Source organism: Apostichopus japonicus, chromosome 19 (genome assembly GCF_037975245.1).
Source record: "Apostichopus japonicus isolate 1M-3 chromosome 19, ASM3797524v1, whole genome shotgun sequence".
NCBI classification, from domain to species: domain Eukaryota; kingdom Metazoa; phylum Echinodermata; class Holothuroidea; order Aspidochirotida; family Stichopodidae; genus Apostichopus; species Apostichopus japonicus.
The window spans coordinates 4,348,495-4,368,830 of NC_092579.1; the positions used below are offsets into that span (position 1 = coordinate 4,348,495).

The 20,336-nt window shown below is 37.2% G+C and overlaps 2 protein-coding genes across 2 annotated transcripts in view; one reads left to right on the top strand and one right to left on the bottom strand.

The window, feature by feature from the left end:
* The window catches only part of LOC139960684 (voltage-dependent T-type calcium channel subunit alpha-1G-like), a 202,711-nt gene extending 197,797 nt beyond the window's left edge, over window positions 1–4,914 (bottom strand). Inside the window, exon 1 of the mRNA XM_071959235.1 lies at window positions 4,561–4,914. The gene's annotated coding sequence lies outside the window, so the exon portion shown is untranslated. The remainder of the gene's footprint in view (window positions 1–4,560) is intronic.
* Window positions 4,915–11,996: 7,082 nt separating this feature from the next.
* The window catches only part of LOC139959742 (polycystin family receptor for egg jelly-like), a 47,921-nt gene continuing 39,581 nt past the window's right edge, over window positions 11,997–20,336 (top strand). The window contains exons 1-4 of the mRNA XM_071957567.1: window positions 11,997–12,317; window positions 12,784–12,829; window positions 13,737–13,973; window positions 18,752–19,029. Coding sequence (XP_071813668.1) covers window positions 12,294–12,317; window positions 12,784–12,829; window positions 13,737–13,973; window positions 18,752–19,029 — 585 coding nt within the window. The 5' untranslated portion in view covers window positions 11,997–12,293. The remainder of the gene's footprint in view (window positions 12,318–12,783; window positions 12,830–13,736; window positions 13,974–18,751; window positions 19,030–20,336) is intronic.

Here is a 20,336-nt window from a genome sequence, read left to right on the forward strand (position 1 = left end):
CCTGGAATTTCACAAGTTTAGCCACATGCACTGCAAGAGATTATAAGACTGCGTATTAAAATATCCTATGTTGCATAACTCAAATTTCTACATCGGTTTGCATTTTCATAGAACAATGCAAATCGCAGCTCACATTTGACCAGAAAGATTTCTAGGGTCACGACTGATTCCCTAATACATGTCGCAGTATAATGTTCTTAGCAAACATTCTATTAATATTTACCAGCAACATGAAAGCCTTTTATTTTCTACTAACTTGCAATAAAATTTACAGACCTACTGTACAAACTCAATTAGAGCACACAAATTTTGACTTGTCTTCAAAGTGTTTGAAAAGTCTCAAAGCACACACATCCAAAGCCACTTTACAGCCACAAATATATGAAACCTCATACTTGCGAGATTCCCAATTGCCCGTCGCTTTAACAATAACACGGATCTTGATATATCAATAATGACCCTCGGATGAAAGCGCTGCATCGTGTTTTATTTTGTTTCCCTTATGTAAGCTCCATCAAGAATCCTTTATTCCTTTGATAGTACTTTACTGGTCCATTACTTCAGGATTACAATTCACACTTCAACATCCACAGAATAAGAATCAACACAAGAGTCGGGATTATGCCCCGGGGGCGTGAACGCAATGTTTACCGATGGGATTACTTAATTTCAAAGGATCAGGGAAAGAGAGGTAGTCACCTAGAAAGAGGTCAGTATGCCTTGGTCCGTCCATGGTTGGCTGTATATATATATATATATATATATACGGTTATTAACTCTATCATACAGCATACTCAGACGGATTCTAAGAGATTATAAACTTTTTACGTTTGATCCTTATAGAAGTTCTGTCCACTGGTCAATTTATATAAGACAAGGTTTGTCAACTTCTAACTGTTGTACCTACGCCTGATTTGACCGATAGATGGGTCAAAAGAAAGACAGACAGACTGACTGACAGTTTGAGGTACACCGTAACCATGCAGATATTGCTGCAGCAGTCAGCATAAAGGAATTTGGAGAACTAGTTGTAAATGACTTCCTAATCACAGAGTCTACTTAAATTAAAGTTTAATTGTGTCTATTGTCCCTTAATTATTTACCAACAAAACAGATGGTCATGTAATGCAGTTTATGTTGATCAAACATTTGACAATTGCCATGGAATAACTTCTCTCCAATACATGCACATTAAAATCGTTAACTTTGCTACAATAAAATAGCTAATTTTTACAACAGACTTTGTGTAGCATACGTGCAGTAATCATAGAGACAGGTTACTGTAGATGCAGAGGTAATTATAAGCAAAGAAATACCAAATTAATTCCCGACATTTACATGTATCTATAGACACAATACTGTACTTGGTTGCATAAAGTTTGCATACATATGTTACGGACAGAATCAGCAATATTGTAGTGCCACACAGTAAGTATAGTCCAGAATAACTGTTTGTCAATTGCAGATAACAAAAGTACAGTTCAGCAAAACATGATGAGAATCTGTGAAAACTATTACCCTGCATTACCACAGATAATCTTAGCTTGGAAGCCAGATAACTTTAGTTGCTGGTACATAATACCAATGTCTACTCAGTACCAAATACTAACACCCCATACTCATAGACAGAGATGTGCAATACTGATTTGTACAGGCAATACAAAATGCACAGTATATATGCTAAACTAACAGTGTGCAGCTTTACCACAATATTTAGCACTCTAAAAATTTACTAGAAGATTTCAGAAACTTGTACTTTGCCGAAGGTTCTGATTTTCAAAGTTATCTTTGGACATTTAGAATTGTTCAAAATAGATGATGATATGTCTCAGAATTGATAACTACCTTTAAAGTGGCAGTAAATATGCTTATTTAAAATTTGAGTATGGGTGACAATTTTCTGATTTTCTAGCATATAGGGGGGCCATACTTCGACCTTGAAAGGATGTTATAACTCCCATAGCAAAAATATTAATACATTACATTGTATGTGAAATGACATTAAAAAAATCAGAAAGTCAGGACTACAAGAGCATTGCCCATGATCCTGCTGTTATTTTAAAATATCCACAATATTAGGACTATATACAGCCCCCTCCCACACAGTAAACATAGTACTGCATATTTTTTAATGATTTTCCTTTAATTCGATTTCAAAAACCTTCTTGTGGGGCGCACTTTGCTCACCTGTGTAGTACTATGAGAGAAAATCTAAACCTAAGTACACATTTACATTTTACAGCAATTACTGTAGCACTGATTGAGAATTTCAATTGAAAATTTAACCTAGGCTATACCTACGTTACATTCTTCAAACTTGTCCTGCAGAAAGCAAGAATATCCTTTAACAAGCATGTACTGTACCTGCACATATATATTGCTGAAAGTCTCAGGCAGAAAATGCAATTAATTTTGTTTTATCTTTTATAGGTGCTCACACACTCTCCATTTTTAATATGCACCCAGCTCTGTGAGTCAAACACAATTGAATATAGACGATGTGCACTGTACTTAGAAATATAGTTATCAAAAGCTACTTAAGAATATAAAAGGCTCATATAGCAATATACATTAACTGCCTCTTAATGGTATAAGTACTATTAATCAAACTGCCCCTGAACACCACCTGTTTGTAAACAATATATCCTTCTATGGAAGATTTGTTTTTATAAAGTTCATACAGTACTGAATTAATTTGTAGGAGTCTAGAAGGTGACATATCTGGGTTATTGTAAATAGGTTTCCAGGCTTTCCATGACATAAAATTGTTTATAAAGGGTATTTAAAACAATCAAGTAAACATGAAGTCTAACATGAGTAATTTAAGGAGTCCCCTGTCCATATATATACTATTACCAGCATGTTACCTAGACTTAGTGTTTGAATTTCCTTAATTGATAATGATTCCATGTCCTTGACAGAAGTCAGACATTAATTTCATACCTATAGACATACTGTATGTCATCATAGGGTATAAAAGGCTTTGTGAATGGCAACTTAGGACAAAACCTTGACCTACTTGGAACGTTAATTCTGCTAGGAATTTTAAAATTAGTTGTAAGAGGAAGGGGTGGGGGGAGGAGGGAAAGAAGAATGTTCGCTATTGTGAGATGTGACACAGGCTTATCACTGTAACATAAAATGGTTATTAGGGGCCTGTCTAGGACATCTCTTTTAAATGATAAAAAATAATTTTGTACTAGGTGGGGGGGAGGGGGGGTAATCTACAACAGATCCCTATGAACTCTTAAAATCATTTAATTGCCACTAAGGCAACATGTTGCTTATAATAAGCAAGCTACCTCCCCTTCTGCTCACTATCCACATCTGCCCCGCCCCCCCTCCCCCACCCGCACCTATGTAGACACAAATGGGCCTACCACCCACCTCCTTTTTACAATGACCATCAACATTAGGTTTTATGTTACAACATGGTATAGGCCTATATCACTCTGATTGAAGATACTTTCCTTCACTTATTGGGCTATTATTGGGCTACATAGGATAGTAATACTAGCAGCTAGGCCTAGGCATGGAATGGGTTTTCGGACAGCATCAATATAGGTTGGGTTCTACAGTGTTAGTTTGTGTTAGCTTCTCACTTTAGCAAGCATACCTCAATTATTGTAGAGAGACATCTGAATAAGGATTCTTAATGAGTAGCCTTATTTACATGCAAGACCAAGTGTAATCCAGGTCTAACATTAGCAAATAAAAACTTTTCAAACCCAGGCCTAACTTAGGCCTATTTTGAATATGAAAATTCTGAAGACAATACTGGCAAAAACCTAGACAATCAGGATAACCCATGGCAAGAGCCTTTCGACAGTAACCAGCATATATATTTAAGGCTCTGTACTGCAGGCCTAGCCTAATTAGGCTATGCCAACATTGGCCTATTAATTATCTTGCTGATCTAATTAGTTGTATAGCCTATCTTAGAACGTTATATGATACACTTCAAAATATGTTCATTTTCATTTAGCGAAAGCCAATGTTTGTAAATCTCTCATTGTCGAAGATTTACCAATGCCTTGGCTAGGCCAAGCTCTTGCAACGAAACTGCTAGAGATAGCTTAGGCCTTATTGGACTCTTTGGGTAGGTTACATCGTTATTGTCTTAATTGCCAATCTAGGGCCCAGCTTTTCTAAATCTTTGCTTAACGAAACTCTGGGCCAAATTCGGAGCAAGGATTATTGTACCCCTCAATAAGCTAATTGATATATTTGGTAATTACTGAAATCAGACCCGGCTTTACTTCACAGGATGAAAGACGTGTATAAAAGGCCCATTCTACTAGTTATCGATTGCCAGTCCATGCCCGGGTTCCTCAAAAGGATCAGCAATTGAGAAGTACACGGATGGCAACTTTTTGTAAAATTGGGGATTTCCCCTTTTGCTATATTTGTGACTCTGTCTATACTTGCTTTCTGACAATCAAAAGAATTTCATGGCCAAAACATTACAATTTTGCAGTACCATCAAAATCGGAAAGATAAGAATATGAAGCTCGAATTTATTTAACCATCACAATCAAGCATGAGCGAGCCCAATCCTACCTCTTTGATAAGGCTATTCCTGTCTAGAAAATGCTGGCGTAAGTTACGGCTTCCTCCGCAACAACACAATCCTGTTTCTTAAAAACAACACATTGCCTTGTTGATATAAAAATCACGTATGGGTCGATCTACTCCGCTTGTAAATCCTATGTATATCCTTCTTCTGGATCCTAAGGAAGCAATTTCCACAACAAAAGAATGGCATGGAAAAACAATGTAGTGATCCACAAAAGCGCAAGCAAATGATATGTGGCTAAAAAGGTGTGTTCCTCTCAACCGGCATTTGAACAGCTTTCTTTCGAAGTTCTATCGTTAACATACACTAGTCTGCACACTGATCACGCACTGCAGCAGTTACACTGTGTATTGTTAATTACAACTTCGCGCATTGGTCAGCTGGAAAAAAAGCATGTTGCCAAAAAGAAACACTGGATTCGGCTTTCGTTTCTGTTCGTGCATTCATTTGGAATACCAAAACCATGGTATCACAATTTCATCGAAAACTCAAAGACTAGAATGTCATATTTCAGGACTCAGAGAAGGGGTACGGTGAAGGACGAAGAAGAATGGTTATGGGGTTGACAACAAAACCACCATAATTACACATAGGATTTTGTCATGCCATGGGTTCTTGGGAAAGTAAAATGTGGCACTAACACATTTTCCATTTTTAACAAAGTTGAACCACCAGGGGTAATATCTGCAAAACTAAGGTTGTTGGGCATGTTCATTCGTGAGATGATTGAGAAATGGTACCAAAAGTTTCTGACGGGATACGTTTCCCTCCGTGTAATTAAGGCTGTCCTGATGGTGTTTTTTTTAACGCATGATAATGGAGATGACGTGAGAAAACAAAATCTTTGCACAAAATCATTACTTACCGTACTTGAACTTTAATTTTGAATTTGTACTTTGTCAGAAATTTGTTGCAAGAATTCATCAAATTTTATGACACGGAGCCAAAGAGTGATATCTATATGTAACATTTTCTATCAAATGTTGATTTCGAAAGTAGTGTAAATTTCTTTTCCATTTGAACTGAGTTTTCCAACGTGAAAACTCTATGACGATGTTATGACGTAGTTACTTCACCTAATTGCATTTATTGACGTAAATGTGCCTACATAGATGTACTTCCTCACTGGGACAATAAAGGCCAAATAGCATCAGCTATAGTAAACCGTATGAATATGATCATTGTGTACTGACAGGCGGTTGATATACTATAGTGTGCTTTCAATAGTCTGGGGTGAAATGAAGGTAGTATACTTCCTATATGGTTACAAGTAACCTCTTGTCAGCCTGTTTTGTGAGGTATATGTCTCCTGTGAGAATGGTATAACACAGTTCTGGAACGGGGGTGGGGCGGGGGTCAATGTTTTGGACCGCCATGCAACCAGGCCTGACGAGAAGGGCTGAGGCCGGATACAGCCCAGGCCTGGGGTCAATTGGGGGCTCAGGGAAGTATGGAGGGGCCTGCATGGGAAATTATGATGAGATAGAGAAAACGATATTCTGATGTCATAACAAACTAATTAAGGCAAAACGGAAAAAGCAAATGAGGCCTGATGATGTAATTGTTCCCAGGGGAAGATCTGGGCCTGTTGTGTTATAGTTTGGGGTAATTCTTTTCAGGGCCGAGGAAGGGGTTGGTCTGTTTTTATTGCTAATATTGTTTTTAATTTCTTTTTTGTTTAGTTTATAAAATTTTGAATGAAGTTCAAAATTCACATATTTTAGCATTTTTGGTCAGTTGAAATTATGGTATTGTTTCTATAGGTATAGGGACGTACCGGCCGTAGGACATTTCGTGTGTGTGTCTGAGTAGATTGAGCCGAAGCTAAATCATAGTCTAGACATGTTGTGCTTCAATTGGAAGGTGTCATTGCATTGCTGAAGTTTCAAACTGAACGTCAGGAAAAATTACGTAATAAACTGACATTGCAGTACATGAAGTATTTATTATAGTAGCTTACTGTGCCTACATGAAATAGCAATATCATGAACAGCGAGACACCGTAACGTATCGTAGTACACGTAAGCAGTGCGATGGCAAGGCACCGTGCAGAGACGTTGTCAAACGAGAAGGAAACGTACGGAGTCCAGTTGGGACAATGTATTATTTCTATACTCGGTACTGTCATGTCCCGCTTGAGAGAACTCGTAGTGTCAGTATGAGTAACATGAATATCATGTTTCTACCAGATAAAGGATAAGGAACTGTTTGTACTGTCAATACGAGTGCTTTGAAGCATGATATGGGAGGACAGTTTAGAGAGGTATTAGAATTAGGAAATAGTCCCAACTGGCTGCCCACGGATAGAGCTCAGGAGGGGTGAAAGGAGACGGGAGAGGAGGAAGGAGGAGGGAAGGATGTAGAATGGGGGAGGAAATGTGAGAAGGTAAAGGGGCAGAAAAGAAGAAAAAAAATGAGAGGGCAGTATTTTGTTTCTTTATCCGTTTTCTCTTCATGTCCCTTCTCTCTGTCTGTCTTTTCCTTTTTCTGTTGTTTTTGTCCTTGTTTGAGAGGAGGTGGTGGTGAATAGGGGGAAGAGGTGTGGTCATATGTGATTCAGACGGTTCGTTGCACCAGGACGCTTAATGCCCACAGGTTTCCAAGGGTTGCATGGTTCTGAAAATTTTCTTTTCCATGAATATTTCAAAGAGTACCATCCTGCCTATGCCATACTATATTTTGTCACACTAAGAGATGGTTTTTCTATTGAAAATTTAACTGCGCGTTTAATTTCCAGATCTTTATTGGTCCATTTCAAGTTCAGGCTAATGTCTCAAGAGGGACCCCTAAAGGCCTAACTGGGTCGGGGGAGGGGGGGGGGTTGACTTCAGTACATTAACTCTATGTATGTAAATGTTTTTGTACTGTGAGCTTCTCTGAATATGGTTAACAGTAGATTCACACTTTTTGGGTATTTTGTCGTTCTTGAAATCACATTCTTGAGCGCTGCTGAGGTAAGTATAAAAAATGGTTGAGATGGCGCTATTGCAAACGTCTTATAGTAACTGCAACACTAGTAAACTAAAAGAAACATTTTTTTCGAGGGCGCTATCTCTCTTTGAGTAATCATAGTGTGTCAGCTAAGTTTTGCGTTGATAGTATGAATGTTTCCTCTTGTTTCAAACTTCCCAAAAAATCCTGCTCTGTGTGATTCTTGCCATATATTCTTTCCAACTTATCATTTTTTAAGTGAAACTGTTTCCTTGACCTGTTTGCCAGTGAACTATAGGTCCGACCTTACGAAACCACTAAAAATGTAACATAGATACACAAGAGTAAACGGTATAGGCGTTGTTTGTTTGTTATTTCGTTGTTTTTGTTTGGTGAGAAGTTACAAGGAACCCAACATTTATCACGAAATTGTACAACCAAGGGCGGCGGAAGCACTTTTAATCTGGGGGGGCACCGACATCAAAGGGCACTTTGCAGAAATTCGATTGGACTGATGTAGCCTTATAGTTAGTACCATACCTTATTTGCGTATACACATCACTCCATCAACGCCCCCCCCCCCCCCCAAGGAAAATATGCATACTAGCACTGCAATATCCAATGTGCAAATTGGGAAACAAGGAACAAGTTTTCTATTGAGACAAAATGAGGTGAAATCATGCTAGTTGCTAATGTAGGAATCTTCCGAATTTGAGTTTATTTCTTGTTAATATCTTAACAAATTGTTTCCATTCGAAATAGCTTTGAGTTTGACCCACATAAATTCATTAAAAGTCAGGGGCGTAGCCGGGATTTGCAAAGTTGTATGCACGACTATCTGAGCGGAGCGCCACCATCGGTTGGCGCGGAGCGTACAAGAAAAATTTTGGTTTTACAAACCCCTCAGATGGCCGGAAACGGCCGTTCCCGAGTGTTCATTCTGGTTCCCTGGCCTCTTGCTAACTTGAGACACCTCAATTTTTATGTAGAAAAAGGGCACATTTTTAACCCTGAGGAAAAGTGGGGGGGCACGTGCCCCCTGTGCCCCCCCGGTTCCGCCGCCCTTGTGTACAACGTAATTTAGTATACATCGTTTAAACATTTCTTAATCTGAAAGCTTTGAGGCTGAACACTGCCACATGTGTTCAGAAAAACAACGGGCAGAGCATCAGAGATAGATATATATTTGATAGTTTGAAATGTAAAATTTATAATTTTGTTATACAGACGTGAAAAATGTGATTTTCCTGAACTGTACTAGTTCAGGAATGTATATTATTTAAAATTCGTTCAGCCCAACGCGGAAACACCGGTGGGGTCGTTTAAGTCCCCGTCGTTAGTATATATGTGGCTATTTCAAGCTGAATTAAGGAAACTCTCCACTTATCATGCATAGAATTGACTCAGGGAGAGGAGCGGGATGCGATAATCTCAACAGTCCTTAATATTCGGAGAAGAATTCCTTTTCCTCATCTTAGGGAGGAGCGATCACGTGATTAAACTTATTAGTCTATTCCCAGTAGCTTAAGTAAGAGGCAAACGTAAGAATAACTTTATTTATCCTTAAAAGGAAACTACATTACTTATCATATTACAATACAGTACAAATTAAACTACGTATTTATGTACGTTGATTTATTTTACAGGAAAGTATTTAGCGAAACCGAATGTTAACCATTAACGCATAGACCTGTTTATTGAGCATTTCATTGGAGAACATTGTGTAATTTATTTTATTTTATAAGTTACTTGAAGTCGATACAAAACCGGAGACACATCGTAGCAATATTCATTGCTAATTTTCTAACTCTAAATGATCAATACTTAAATATCAGAAATATCAATATCAGAAGTTACGCATTAAAGATTGAATGCCAACGCGGCTGTTATGATGAAGGATAAGTCTCATTATTGATTGCTTGCAATAATAAACAGTTTTTATTCGATTTATATTGCATCAGCTAAAGAATCAACAAATGCTCTTTCTCCTGCTGCCAGTTAATTCCTCTCGTTCTTTGCTTCTTGTTCTTAAAATGAAGAAAATGATAAACAGAGTCATCATATTAAATGAATAAAGCTGAAAGTCAACGTATATACTGCAGTTGACAACGCAATGCAGTATCTAATACATCCATACATATAAATCCTACAGCCTATCAGAAAATTGTTTACATTACAACATCCTGTACATTCATAGGCGTAGGAGGCAGGGGGCTGGGGGGCTGCAGCCCCCCCCCCACCAAAATTTTTGGTGAAAATTCGGGCAATATGCTGATAATTTTTCGGGCACCTACTGAAAAAAGAAAAATTTGCAGTTGTGTTTTTCAATTTTTTGTGTGAAAATTCGGGCAATATGCTGATAATTTTTCGGGCACCTACTGAAAGAAGAGTAATTTGCAATGTGTTTTTCAATAGTAAAACTGATATTGTTATTATCGTTATTATTGTAACGACTTCCCCAATAATTAAAACCAATATGGAAGGGTAAAAACACGGAAAATATAACCAAAATTTTTCGCGCGCTACGCGCGTTCAACATCCTAATGTGCATATCATATAGTATTCATCGGTTAGTGGCATGTGATGTAATAACCGATTAACGACTATATATGATATGCACATTGACATGTTGAACGCGCGCGTGGCGCGCGAAAAATTTGGTTATATATTTCGGGCAAGTCGTTACAGCCCCCCCCCAAATCAAATTAGGCTCCTACGCCTATGTGTACATTCAGTCGGAAATTTGCATTATAGACTTTTTCCTGATTCTTATATGCATGCGCAAGCAGGGAAGTATGACTGGAGTATAGTGACACAAATGCTGCACGATATGATAAAACGGCCATCCACTTTTAAAGATTTATATAAAAAACTTTTTGACAATTTTGGAATACTTGTTTACATTTCACTGTCAATTGAAAAACCATTAAAGACTGATTATATTTAAGTGCCACTGACACTGTACTGAACCGGATTTCATGTATATACGTCTGAAACGTCTTACATGCATGTGGTTCGAGGACCAGGCCGAGCCCAATGGACAATAATGTCACCGACTATAATCACACAGTCGTGCACAATCTCGATGCAAGGGCTGGGGATGAGAGCGGATCAATCTTTCGGTTGTTCGTGGTTTTTCGTGCCCAGGTTCTTTCCTGGGTGACTTTTCTTAAAAAGTATAATGTCACCGACTGCCCTCCTTTCAGTTTCCTTAATGGAGACACAGGCCCAACCATGATTATTGGCTTACCTAATAGAAAAAAAAACATGTCATGAACAATTCACTCAAAGAGTAAGGAAAAGAAGTTGAAGAAGAAGAAAAATACAAAAAGTAAATTGTTATTCCGTTTGGGAGAGATTTAATGTTTCTTCGCGTTTCTTCACACACAAGGCTGAAGACTTGAGCAAGTCTGACAATGACGTCACATGTGTTTCAGGTTTGTTGTTGTTTTTCTTGATTGATTACAATGTTATTTTCTGTACTGGAGTTGAGTTTAGAAAATATTGAGTCTAAAATATTAAAACTTTTTAACATAACTTAATGATGGCGTTGATCTCAATGTCAGTAACTTTAACATTTTCACCTTGCAAATGTGAAAATAGAAACAAAGAGAAAGGATAATATTTCTGATGACAGTTGCAGTATGACATCACAGCTTGACAAAATGACAGCTCACAAACACGACTTTCAAACAAGTATAATTACCAAACGGAATTAGGTTTTGTCACAGCTGTTTGGGAATGGTGTCCTTCAAGACATTCCGTCATTACAAGCTACAGATGACGGTTGGTATATTGTGTCTCCAATAAGTACATCATGAAAATGAGAATGCATTATTCTCCATCCCATAGTTTAAGCCCGGTTCAGGGGCCTTCTCAAAAGACCCGTTTGGTGGATGCAATGAGTATAATCACATCAATACAATAAAAGCTACACTAGCTTCAATATGTCATGCGTCATACGTTATATCGTACGACAAAATGGACTGCAAAAACAATGAGGCCTTTGCAATATCTCACAGCTGATTCAAGTTATTTTTATTGCAAAGGCAAAAGAAGGAATCTGAGTGAATTCAACGTTGCCGCTGTTGAATAATTATAATAACTACAACATTTGCACTATCGATTTCTTCGACGTATATAGGCGAACCTCATATCTAAGTTTATTTGTTCAACAATGAACCCCCATAAAATCTATATTAACTAAACAAATTCAACATAGGCATATGCGTCAGTTGTATTTGAGAAGTTGGTCTGAAATTGTTCATTTCAAGGATAACTGCTTTATATAGACTATTCTTTTATTTCACTGAGTGTACTTCTTTCATTAAGAGAAATACTTACACAAGCGCGCATCGATGAGAAAAGGAAATTCGAAATAACTTCCATAGCAACCAAACAATAGATCGGAGGGAGTGATCGATAACTGTGGGTTGTGTATGGTATTCTTGTTGACAAACAAGCAGTCTTCGAAACAGGTCGAAGATAAGTGGTGAAGAAGTCTTGGCAAACATTCATAACGAAGGCTGCATTATAACCCATTGATTATTGGAATATAGGTTCATTACGTGTTAGGGAAAGTTGAAATCAGAGGTATAGGATAACTTACAACTGCATTGTGGACTCGTCTGGTTTTACATTAAAAGGACACACAATTCTCGTGTTTCATTAAAAGAAGAGGAAGACAGAATCATGACAACGTACTGAAAATAGGGTTAGCAGTGCAAATGGTCTGAAACGGATTAAAATAACTTTTCAGGCCGCAACCTATTTGAGGTTTTTCAGAATGTCGGTTGTATTTGTATTTTACGTAAGTATTTCAATTTTTTCTCTCTTTACAATACTTTAGCTCTGTGTTGTAGCTGATCGTGTTTTTACATTAATCTTGTTCAATACCAATATTGTATTTCGATCAAGTAAAACTGACTAAACTATTCCTTTCAGTGGAATTTAGTTTATATAGTAAGTTATTATAACATTTTGAAATCTTTAAGAAGTTACTTTTTATATGGTATTTTAACAAAATGAACTTATGCTTTGAACATTACTTCAACAAACAGTTAATAGAGGCATATTACTAAAATATTAATCCACGCACTTTTGTATATTTCATAACCTGATACATAAATATACATCCTGTGTATGTGTACTTATTGTTATATCATATATGTTATGTTATGTCGCATTCAAATATTTATTTAATGTTTGTTTGTATTGATATATGTGTTCTCATAAACTTAATTGGTCCTCAAATCATATTATGTGTTTATTTTCAGGTGTTGTTTGCGTTTTCTGGAATTTTTGAGAGAGCTAGTTCAAAAGGTACGTTCTGATCTGAAGGCAATAAATATCTTATTTATATCTATTTTATTAGATCCATGAGCTATTAATATACATAATATATATATAGTGTTTCCGTGCATTATAAACAGTAGCCATGTTGTACCTACATTACCCACAATGCAACGGATACTGCGCAACATAAATTTATTCTGCAACTTGTTGCATTAGTGATACAACGGTACGAGGAAATATTAAAATCTGTGACATTTCAAAGCACATCAACTCAACAGTTCATAGGTTTAAGTATAGCTTCTACACAAACTATCGCATACATATACACGTGTGACCATATACTGACTATATGTGAGGCAAGCAATGTAACGTAATTTATATTAAATCAGCAGAAAATGTATATATATGTGAGTTTTTGACGCTGGAGAAGTTGATGAATCAAGCTGGATTTCTGGTATTAGTAGTGGGCCAATGGTTCATCGACTGGGTTAACGACATCCCATAGGCAAACGCATAGAACAGTAGCGGTAGCATTAATAGTATATAAAAATGATGAAACGGACTATAGAAAAACAAAACAACCAGGGATGATGTTAGCCTGTTGGAAAAAACTCATTTGAAGTTTCTGTTCTAATTTTACATAAATTACAGAAATATCGACAAGCTATCGTTAATAATTTAATGTTATTGATTTGCTTTCCACTACAATATTCAATACACGCATATAATTGGTTAAATGAGCAGCATATAGTTGTGAAAGGAACTGTTGTAGGGAGAATCGGTGTTTAACAAAGTCGACCAATCCCATATGCAGGAAAGGAAAATCGAAATTAAACAAAACTGTTTAGACCGCAAATGAATCCAGACGAATCGAGAATTGTTATTCATCCTACTCACGGCGTCCTACATTTTGTCTAAATCGTTATTCCAACAGGTGTGTTTCAAACTTGTTACACCATTTCTCATGAGAATCGACACTTTGTTTTTAACCCCAGTGACTATGATCCCGAGAGATTGACGGAGGACTCCTGCTCTGACGCATGCGCATACGAGGGTTATCAGTATGCAGCTCTGGAAGAAGGGATAGCTTGTTTCTGTTCTGATGCAGATATTGCTACAATCGAGAAGGTTGGCGACAGCAACTTGTGTTTAGGGACTTGCTCAGTGACAGGTAAGATATCAACATGTTTTGTTATTATATAGGCTTGTCATATATACACTTTGATATGACAATTGGGAAGATTTCAGTCCTTCTGTTTTGTACGGAATTGATAAAGCGCAAAGAGAAAGAAGAAAGATGGGAAGAAAGGAAAAAATAGCTCAGTCAATTGTACTTATAAATGCACAATTGGAACTATGGGACCGTCAAAATCACGTCGTGACATCGAGATGTAATTATTTTAACAATACAACTCAAATTTTACCTCATAAAGTTATTAAATCACAGCCGGACGGTGCCGAGTAGACTTCTAACGAAGGTAAATTTAAAGATGTTTTTTCTGTGACTTTCGGTGATTTTCAAGACGTACGGTTCGGCGTGTAGTAACGAGGTTCAAATTGCGATTACTCACACCATACAACGCAGATTTACAATTCAACGTCAAAAAAAGAAAAACAACATTATTGTTGCGCATCATGAAACTATGTTCTGCTGTTTTGTTTTAAATTTTATAATCTAACGTGGTAAATGCCTGATTTACGTCACATGCAAAATACAGCATGTCGTTATATACGGAAAACACAGTCACTCTCAATCTGCCACGATGGCCACATGCGTGGCCCATAGCCAGGCTAGGGTCGTGCCCGTCACCCGTTAGTGCAACTCAATCATGTGCAACAGTTACAGTATACAAATATTACAATGTCTTTAATTGTTTTGCCCATTCCTGCAATTGTCAGTGACTTCCAGCCACAACTACGAATTCCTGGCTACGCGTCTGCCGCAATCTCTTTATAATACGAGAGAAACATTTGTTGGTCAATTCCACGCTAATGTAACAACGGATGTGTATTGTGATAGTCTGGAATATAATTATGACATGAACATTTCAGCCAATGTTCGTCAATCGCTTAGTACATGTATTACTACCATGGAAGTACCAGTTTATGCCTAATGTTGGTTGGTATGAACTATGAAGCATTTTCAATATGTATTCGTAGCAGGCTTGCCAAATTTCCTGTTTATGAAACCAAAATTCAGATGAAATAGGCTCTTTGTACGGTGACCCCTGTTGATTACGCAATCAAGCTTCGCTTCCAAAGCAGACGACCGATATTGCAAACTTGTGCATACTACATGTACACACATACAAACAAATTGTAACGTTCAACAACCAAAGAACGTGACTTCACAGTAGGCTACTGTTGTAAAACGCTTCAAATCAAGGCATCACGAACGGCAATTCAGCTTCCTTTGACGTAAAGAACCAATTAATATGGGGAATATCACGTAAGTCACTTCTGTGAGATATTTGTAGAAGAATTGAAAAAAAAAAGATCATGTTTGACATTGAAGATATACATTTGACTTCTGTTGTTGTTTTCATATTATTATGAGACAGGCCTAACGTTAGTAGTTGGCCGATGTGGTGCTGGTCCTAGCAGCACTACAGTTTGGGGCCACACTTAAGACCATGGCAGTGGTTTAACAGAGTCCTAGTTATGCGAATTTTCGATCGCCTTTTCAAAATGTCAGTGAATCTGGAAGAAATACATAACCATGCGACGATGTAAGACAACATGATGCTGCCTACAGTTTGTTAGTTACAAACTTCGTTTGTTAGTTACTTCCATATGACAAACTTCGGTCATATGGAGTTGTTGACTCTGCATTGGATTGGTTCGGCTCTTATCTTGCGGGCAGATACCAAATTGTTCAGATTGAGAACCAGTATTCAGATATGATGGGAATTGCATTTGGCGTTCCACAGGGATCTATCATTGGGCCATTACTATTCTCTATATACATAAATGATCTTCCATCTGCCACAAGTGAAAGCCAGGCAATTTTATATGCAGATGACACAGCTGTTATTTATAGCTCTGAGAAAATAAGTGAAATACAGCAGGTTCTCTCTACAGATCTTATTCTGATTGGCAAGTGGCTGGTCAAAAACAAATTGACTTTGAATGTAAAAAAGACCAAAAGTATGCTTTTTGGCACACCAACCATGATGAAGAGAGCTGACCCTCTCATTCTCCATTATGACTCACATGATATAGAACAGGTTCATGTTTTTAGGTACCTTGGGGTGCTTTTGGACAGTACCTTAACTTTCAAAGACCATTTATCTATGATTTGCAAGAAAATATCCTGCCGTCTTGGGATACTTGGGAGGGTTAAGAAGTATCTTCCACACAAATACAGGATTATGGTGTACAATAGTTTGATAAGCCCCCACTTTGATTATGCTAGTTGTACCTGGTCTAACACCTGTGCCAAGTATAAAAAATGTCTGGTATCTCTGCAAGGAAGAGCTGGTCGAATTATTCTAGATCTTCCTAGGACTGCACCTACAGCTGATGTTCTCTCAGCTCTATCCTGGATCCCTATAGAGCAAAGATGGAATTATCACCGTCAGGTTTTTATGCATAAAATCCACATAGCAGCTGCTCCTGACTATCTCTGTGACAAGTATGCCCATGTCTCCTCGAGTGAATCTGCCACAAGAGCTTCTACCTCTGGTGGTTTCTGCCTTCCACATTCCAACACTATTTGGGGGAGACGTCGTCAAACTTGCCATGGGGTTAATCAATGGAATGCACTGCCTCGGCATATTCGTATGTGCAATAACACTGATACCTTTAAAAATAAACTAAAATGTGCAATTAAAAATGGCCTGGCTTTCTGGAATCTTTGAAATCGAATTAGATTTTTATTTTTATATATATATATTTTTTATTTTTTTATTTTTATTTTTTTATATTTTTTATATTTTTATATCTATATCTTCTGTATTTATTTATGTGTTCTGTTTGTTATATTTTGTATGTTTTATATGTGCAGGGATCCTGGGGAGAACACTGGTTTACCAGTGACAGGACCCCTGGTTACGAATAAAGTTAATAAAAAATAAAAAATAAACGTTACATTTCTATCAGACTTCTATCAGAGGAAATTAATATTTAATGCTGCTTCAATGAACTGAAACTGTGAAAGTGAAAGTTATATTTTTTGAGTATACAACCAATAAAAGTCACTAACTGATTGCCAGGCCTTGTATTACAATACTATGAAGACTTCATCCTTGAAGCAAAATATTTTATCTTTGCACAACTATACCAGTTGAATATGTAAATGGTCATGTTATACTAAGCGATGACATAACTCCATGTTTGTCCAACTGCAAATGTGGATAAAACGCAATTTTTTTTTATGGTGGGACTGGGAACCATTTACCCAATGGTCGGTTCTGTAAGAATGCTGCTCTTGCATATTTACTAGACTGACAGTTGAATAATCATTGCACTGGTGCTTGTTTCTCCTAGTGTACCATTAGTTCGATAAGCATTGATGCATATTCACCCGATCTTAGGATCAACAAGTATGGCGCTTATGCTTATTTAACTGATCAATGATCTGGTTAATATGCCCGTGCAATGCTAATTTAAGTGACTCAAACTCCGAACGAACACTTTATGACCAAAACAAACAAAAAACTATCGTTTACATTAAATGATAGACCAGGTACCCTCATCAGTATGTAAAAAAACATCCTCAAGTAAACAAACCCACAGCTAGGATACAAATTTGTTCCATCTATGGTGTGATAAGTCTCTCTACTCACAGAGCTGTGATATCTGTGGATAGCCAGGAGCATGTTTCATACAATATATGTATGTTTTGAAATGTGTAACCTACATATACTTCTATACTTCACCAGTATAAAACATTGTACACATAATGTGACAAAAAGTTCATGCAACTCTGTGCAATTTCCATAGAAGCATCTTTACTAATAATGGCACAGAAAGAAGTGATAACAATAATGTCAAAGTCTGCTATTGGATAGGTGGAAGCAGCTGAAATTACAGGAGGCAGCCTCAGAAGTTTTACAAATATATCTTATGTTCTAATTCCAAATGAGACATTGGCAACAAGAAAAGGTATAGAAATAATTGTTTCGTGATAGATATGTTCTTGCTGCTGGACACACACATATGCCTGTCGGTCCAAACTACACACTTGCAAACACAAATGTATGCAAACACACACCCACACACACAAATTGAGCTGCTTAAAGTATACAAAATCATTAAAATGGTATTGGATAGTGATGGTTTTGACATATTTGCACAAAATGACCTGATCTATTAGCTTCTCTTTTGTGAAAACATCAACTCATTGAGAGGTTTGCTATTAAACCTCAAGTTGGGCTTATTTTGCATTGCAAGATCTATAGGTAAAATCATAGAATTTTCCTCAGTGCACTGTATGCCTTAGGGCACCGTATTGAATTGGAGCAATCTATACTGAACTTCCACATCATTAGCTGGTGGCATGCCATAATTTCTCCATCTCTGTGGTCAGTTGGAAGAAAAATGTCCAGTTGGGATTTCTAACATTCAGTACCTGGGAAAGAATTAGACCACTTCTCTGCCCAGGATGCCCTTCAGTAAAGGTTCATACACCCACCAAAATCAATCAAGTGGGAATTTACAATTTGCCCCTCCCCTTCCAACTCTCCCCTTCCAACTCCCCCTCCCTCACCCACCAATGGAATCCTGTGTAGGATACTGTCAGGGATTCAGGACAGGGCAGAATCTCTATCAACCTAAGTTGTTTCCTGTGGCATTACTTTTGTTGACTTTATATATAATAATGCAATAAATCAACTATTGTTTCAACGACATGAGCATTAGCTGCAATACAGGGTCAGATTTCTGAAGTCCTGCATCTTTTTTTTTTCTTCCAGAAGTTGTTAAATGATTTTTGCTTTTAATCTCCAGGAGAACATTGCGGAACAGCCACTCATGGAGCCATTATTTTCCGGCAGAGTTTATCGACCACTCTCAACCTACAGTCATCGAAGATCAATGCCATTATTGGGCAACCTGTATCGATCCAATTCTCTGATGGCATCGACTCTGATGAAACATTCTTCTTTGGGTTCAATGATGGTAGTGATGTCATCACCGCAGAGAACTGGACCGATACGTTATTAAACTACACCTTCGCCTCTCCTGGATCCTATCTGGTCTCCATAGTTGCCAGAAACAGCTTTGCGGTAAAGTTTTAAAATATATCTTCATTCTTCTCCAAGTTGAGGAGATTTGTTAATTTTCATTTTTGCTAACTGTTTTGTTAAATCATAACAAATGACTAATCAGATACTTGTGAAATGATTTGGCAAAATGAGCTGATCACATCAGTTCTTGTGAGAACAATTTATGGTACCACTGTAAGTTACTTGAGTGAAAATAGGGGAACCTGAATGAAAAGTATACGTACATAAATTGCATTTACATAATGTAAGTAAGTTTTAAAAAACAACCAGTTTCTTCCAACTCAGAATCACATTCATGCCAAATGTTGCATACATGCATCAGGTCGATAGAACACGGTCTGTGTTGAGTTGTCAACGAATCATTTAATTATAGAATGAATGTGTGTTTAGTAACTATAGAAACCAAGCCAATTAGTCATTTATGCTGTAATCATCATCACCTCCTGTGCAATTCATTGCTTTCAAACGTTCATCTATTTTTTCATTGATTAAATGTCAATTTTCTCAAATGTAATTTATTAGACAAAGTGGCAGTGGTGGCATGCCCAGCATGTATGTTTAGTGTGGTTGAAATGTTGAAAGACAGACTGCTTCAAATAATGAGCTGTCTGTTAGGTAAGCATTGAACAATGCACGATATGATCCTAGTAGTTGACCAGTATAATTGGTATTAGTTACTCAACACCAGAAAATTGACTGGGGAATTGGGAACAAATTTAAGGCAGAGAATTTTGTTTTGCCAGCTAGCACAAGGTTCCTAATCAGTGACAAGATTGCAAGTCCCACACACTCTACCATATCTGAGCTACATCTAGGTCAGTGATGAGCCCTATACAACAATTTCCTTGGTGGCAAAGGGGGAGGGTGGTTCAGAATTCAAAGTATGTTGCATACAATGTAATCAAGGATCACCCCCCCCCCCCACCAATTTTCATTCTATACAAGTGGCCTAGAAAGAATTTCAAGAGATATTTGGCTTATTCATATGAAATAGCTGAATTGATTTGCATTGAAATGTAGAGATCGTTTGATGAAAAATATGGCACATATTGAATAAACTTTAGTATCACTATTCACCTCTACAGGTATAGGCTCTTTCCTGTCTATCAATTAGATGGAAATGTACAGTATTCAAAGTTAAAAGTGTTTTGTTTGTGTATTCTTCTTATACAAGACTCCTCTATTTTGACTCCATCCATCCATCCATATATACTATCTTTATATATATATATATATATATATATATATATATATATATATATTTATATATGTATAAACACGCTATTCCATTGCGTTGCAACTCAGAG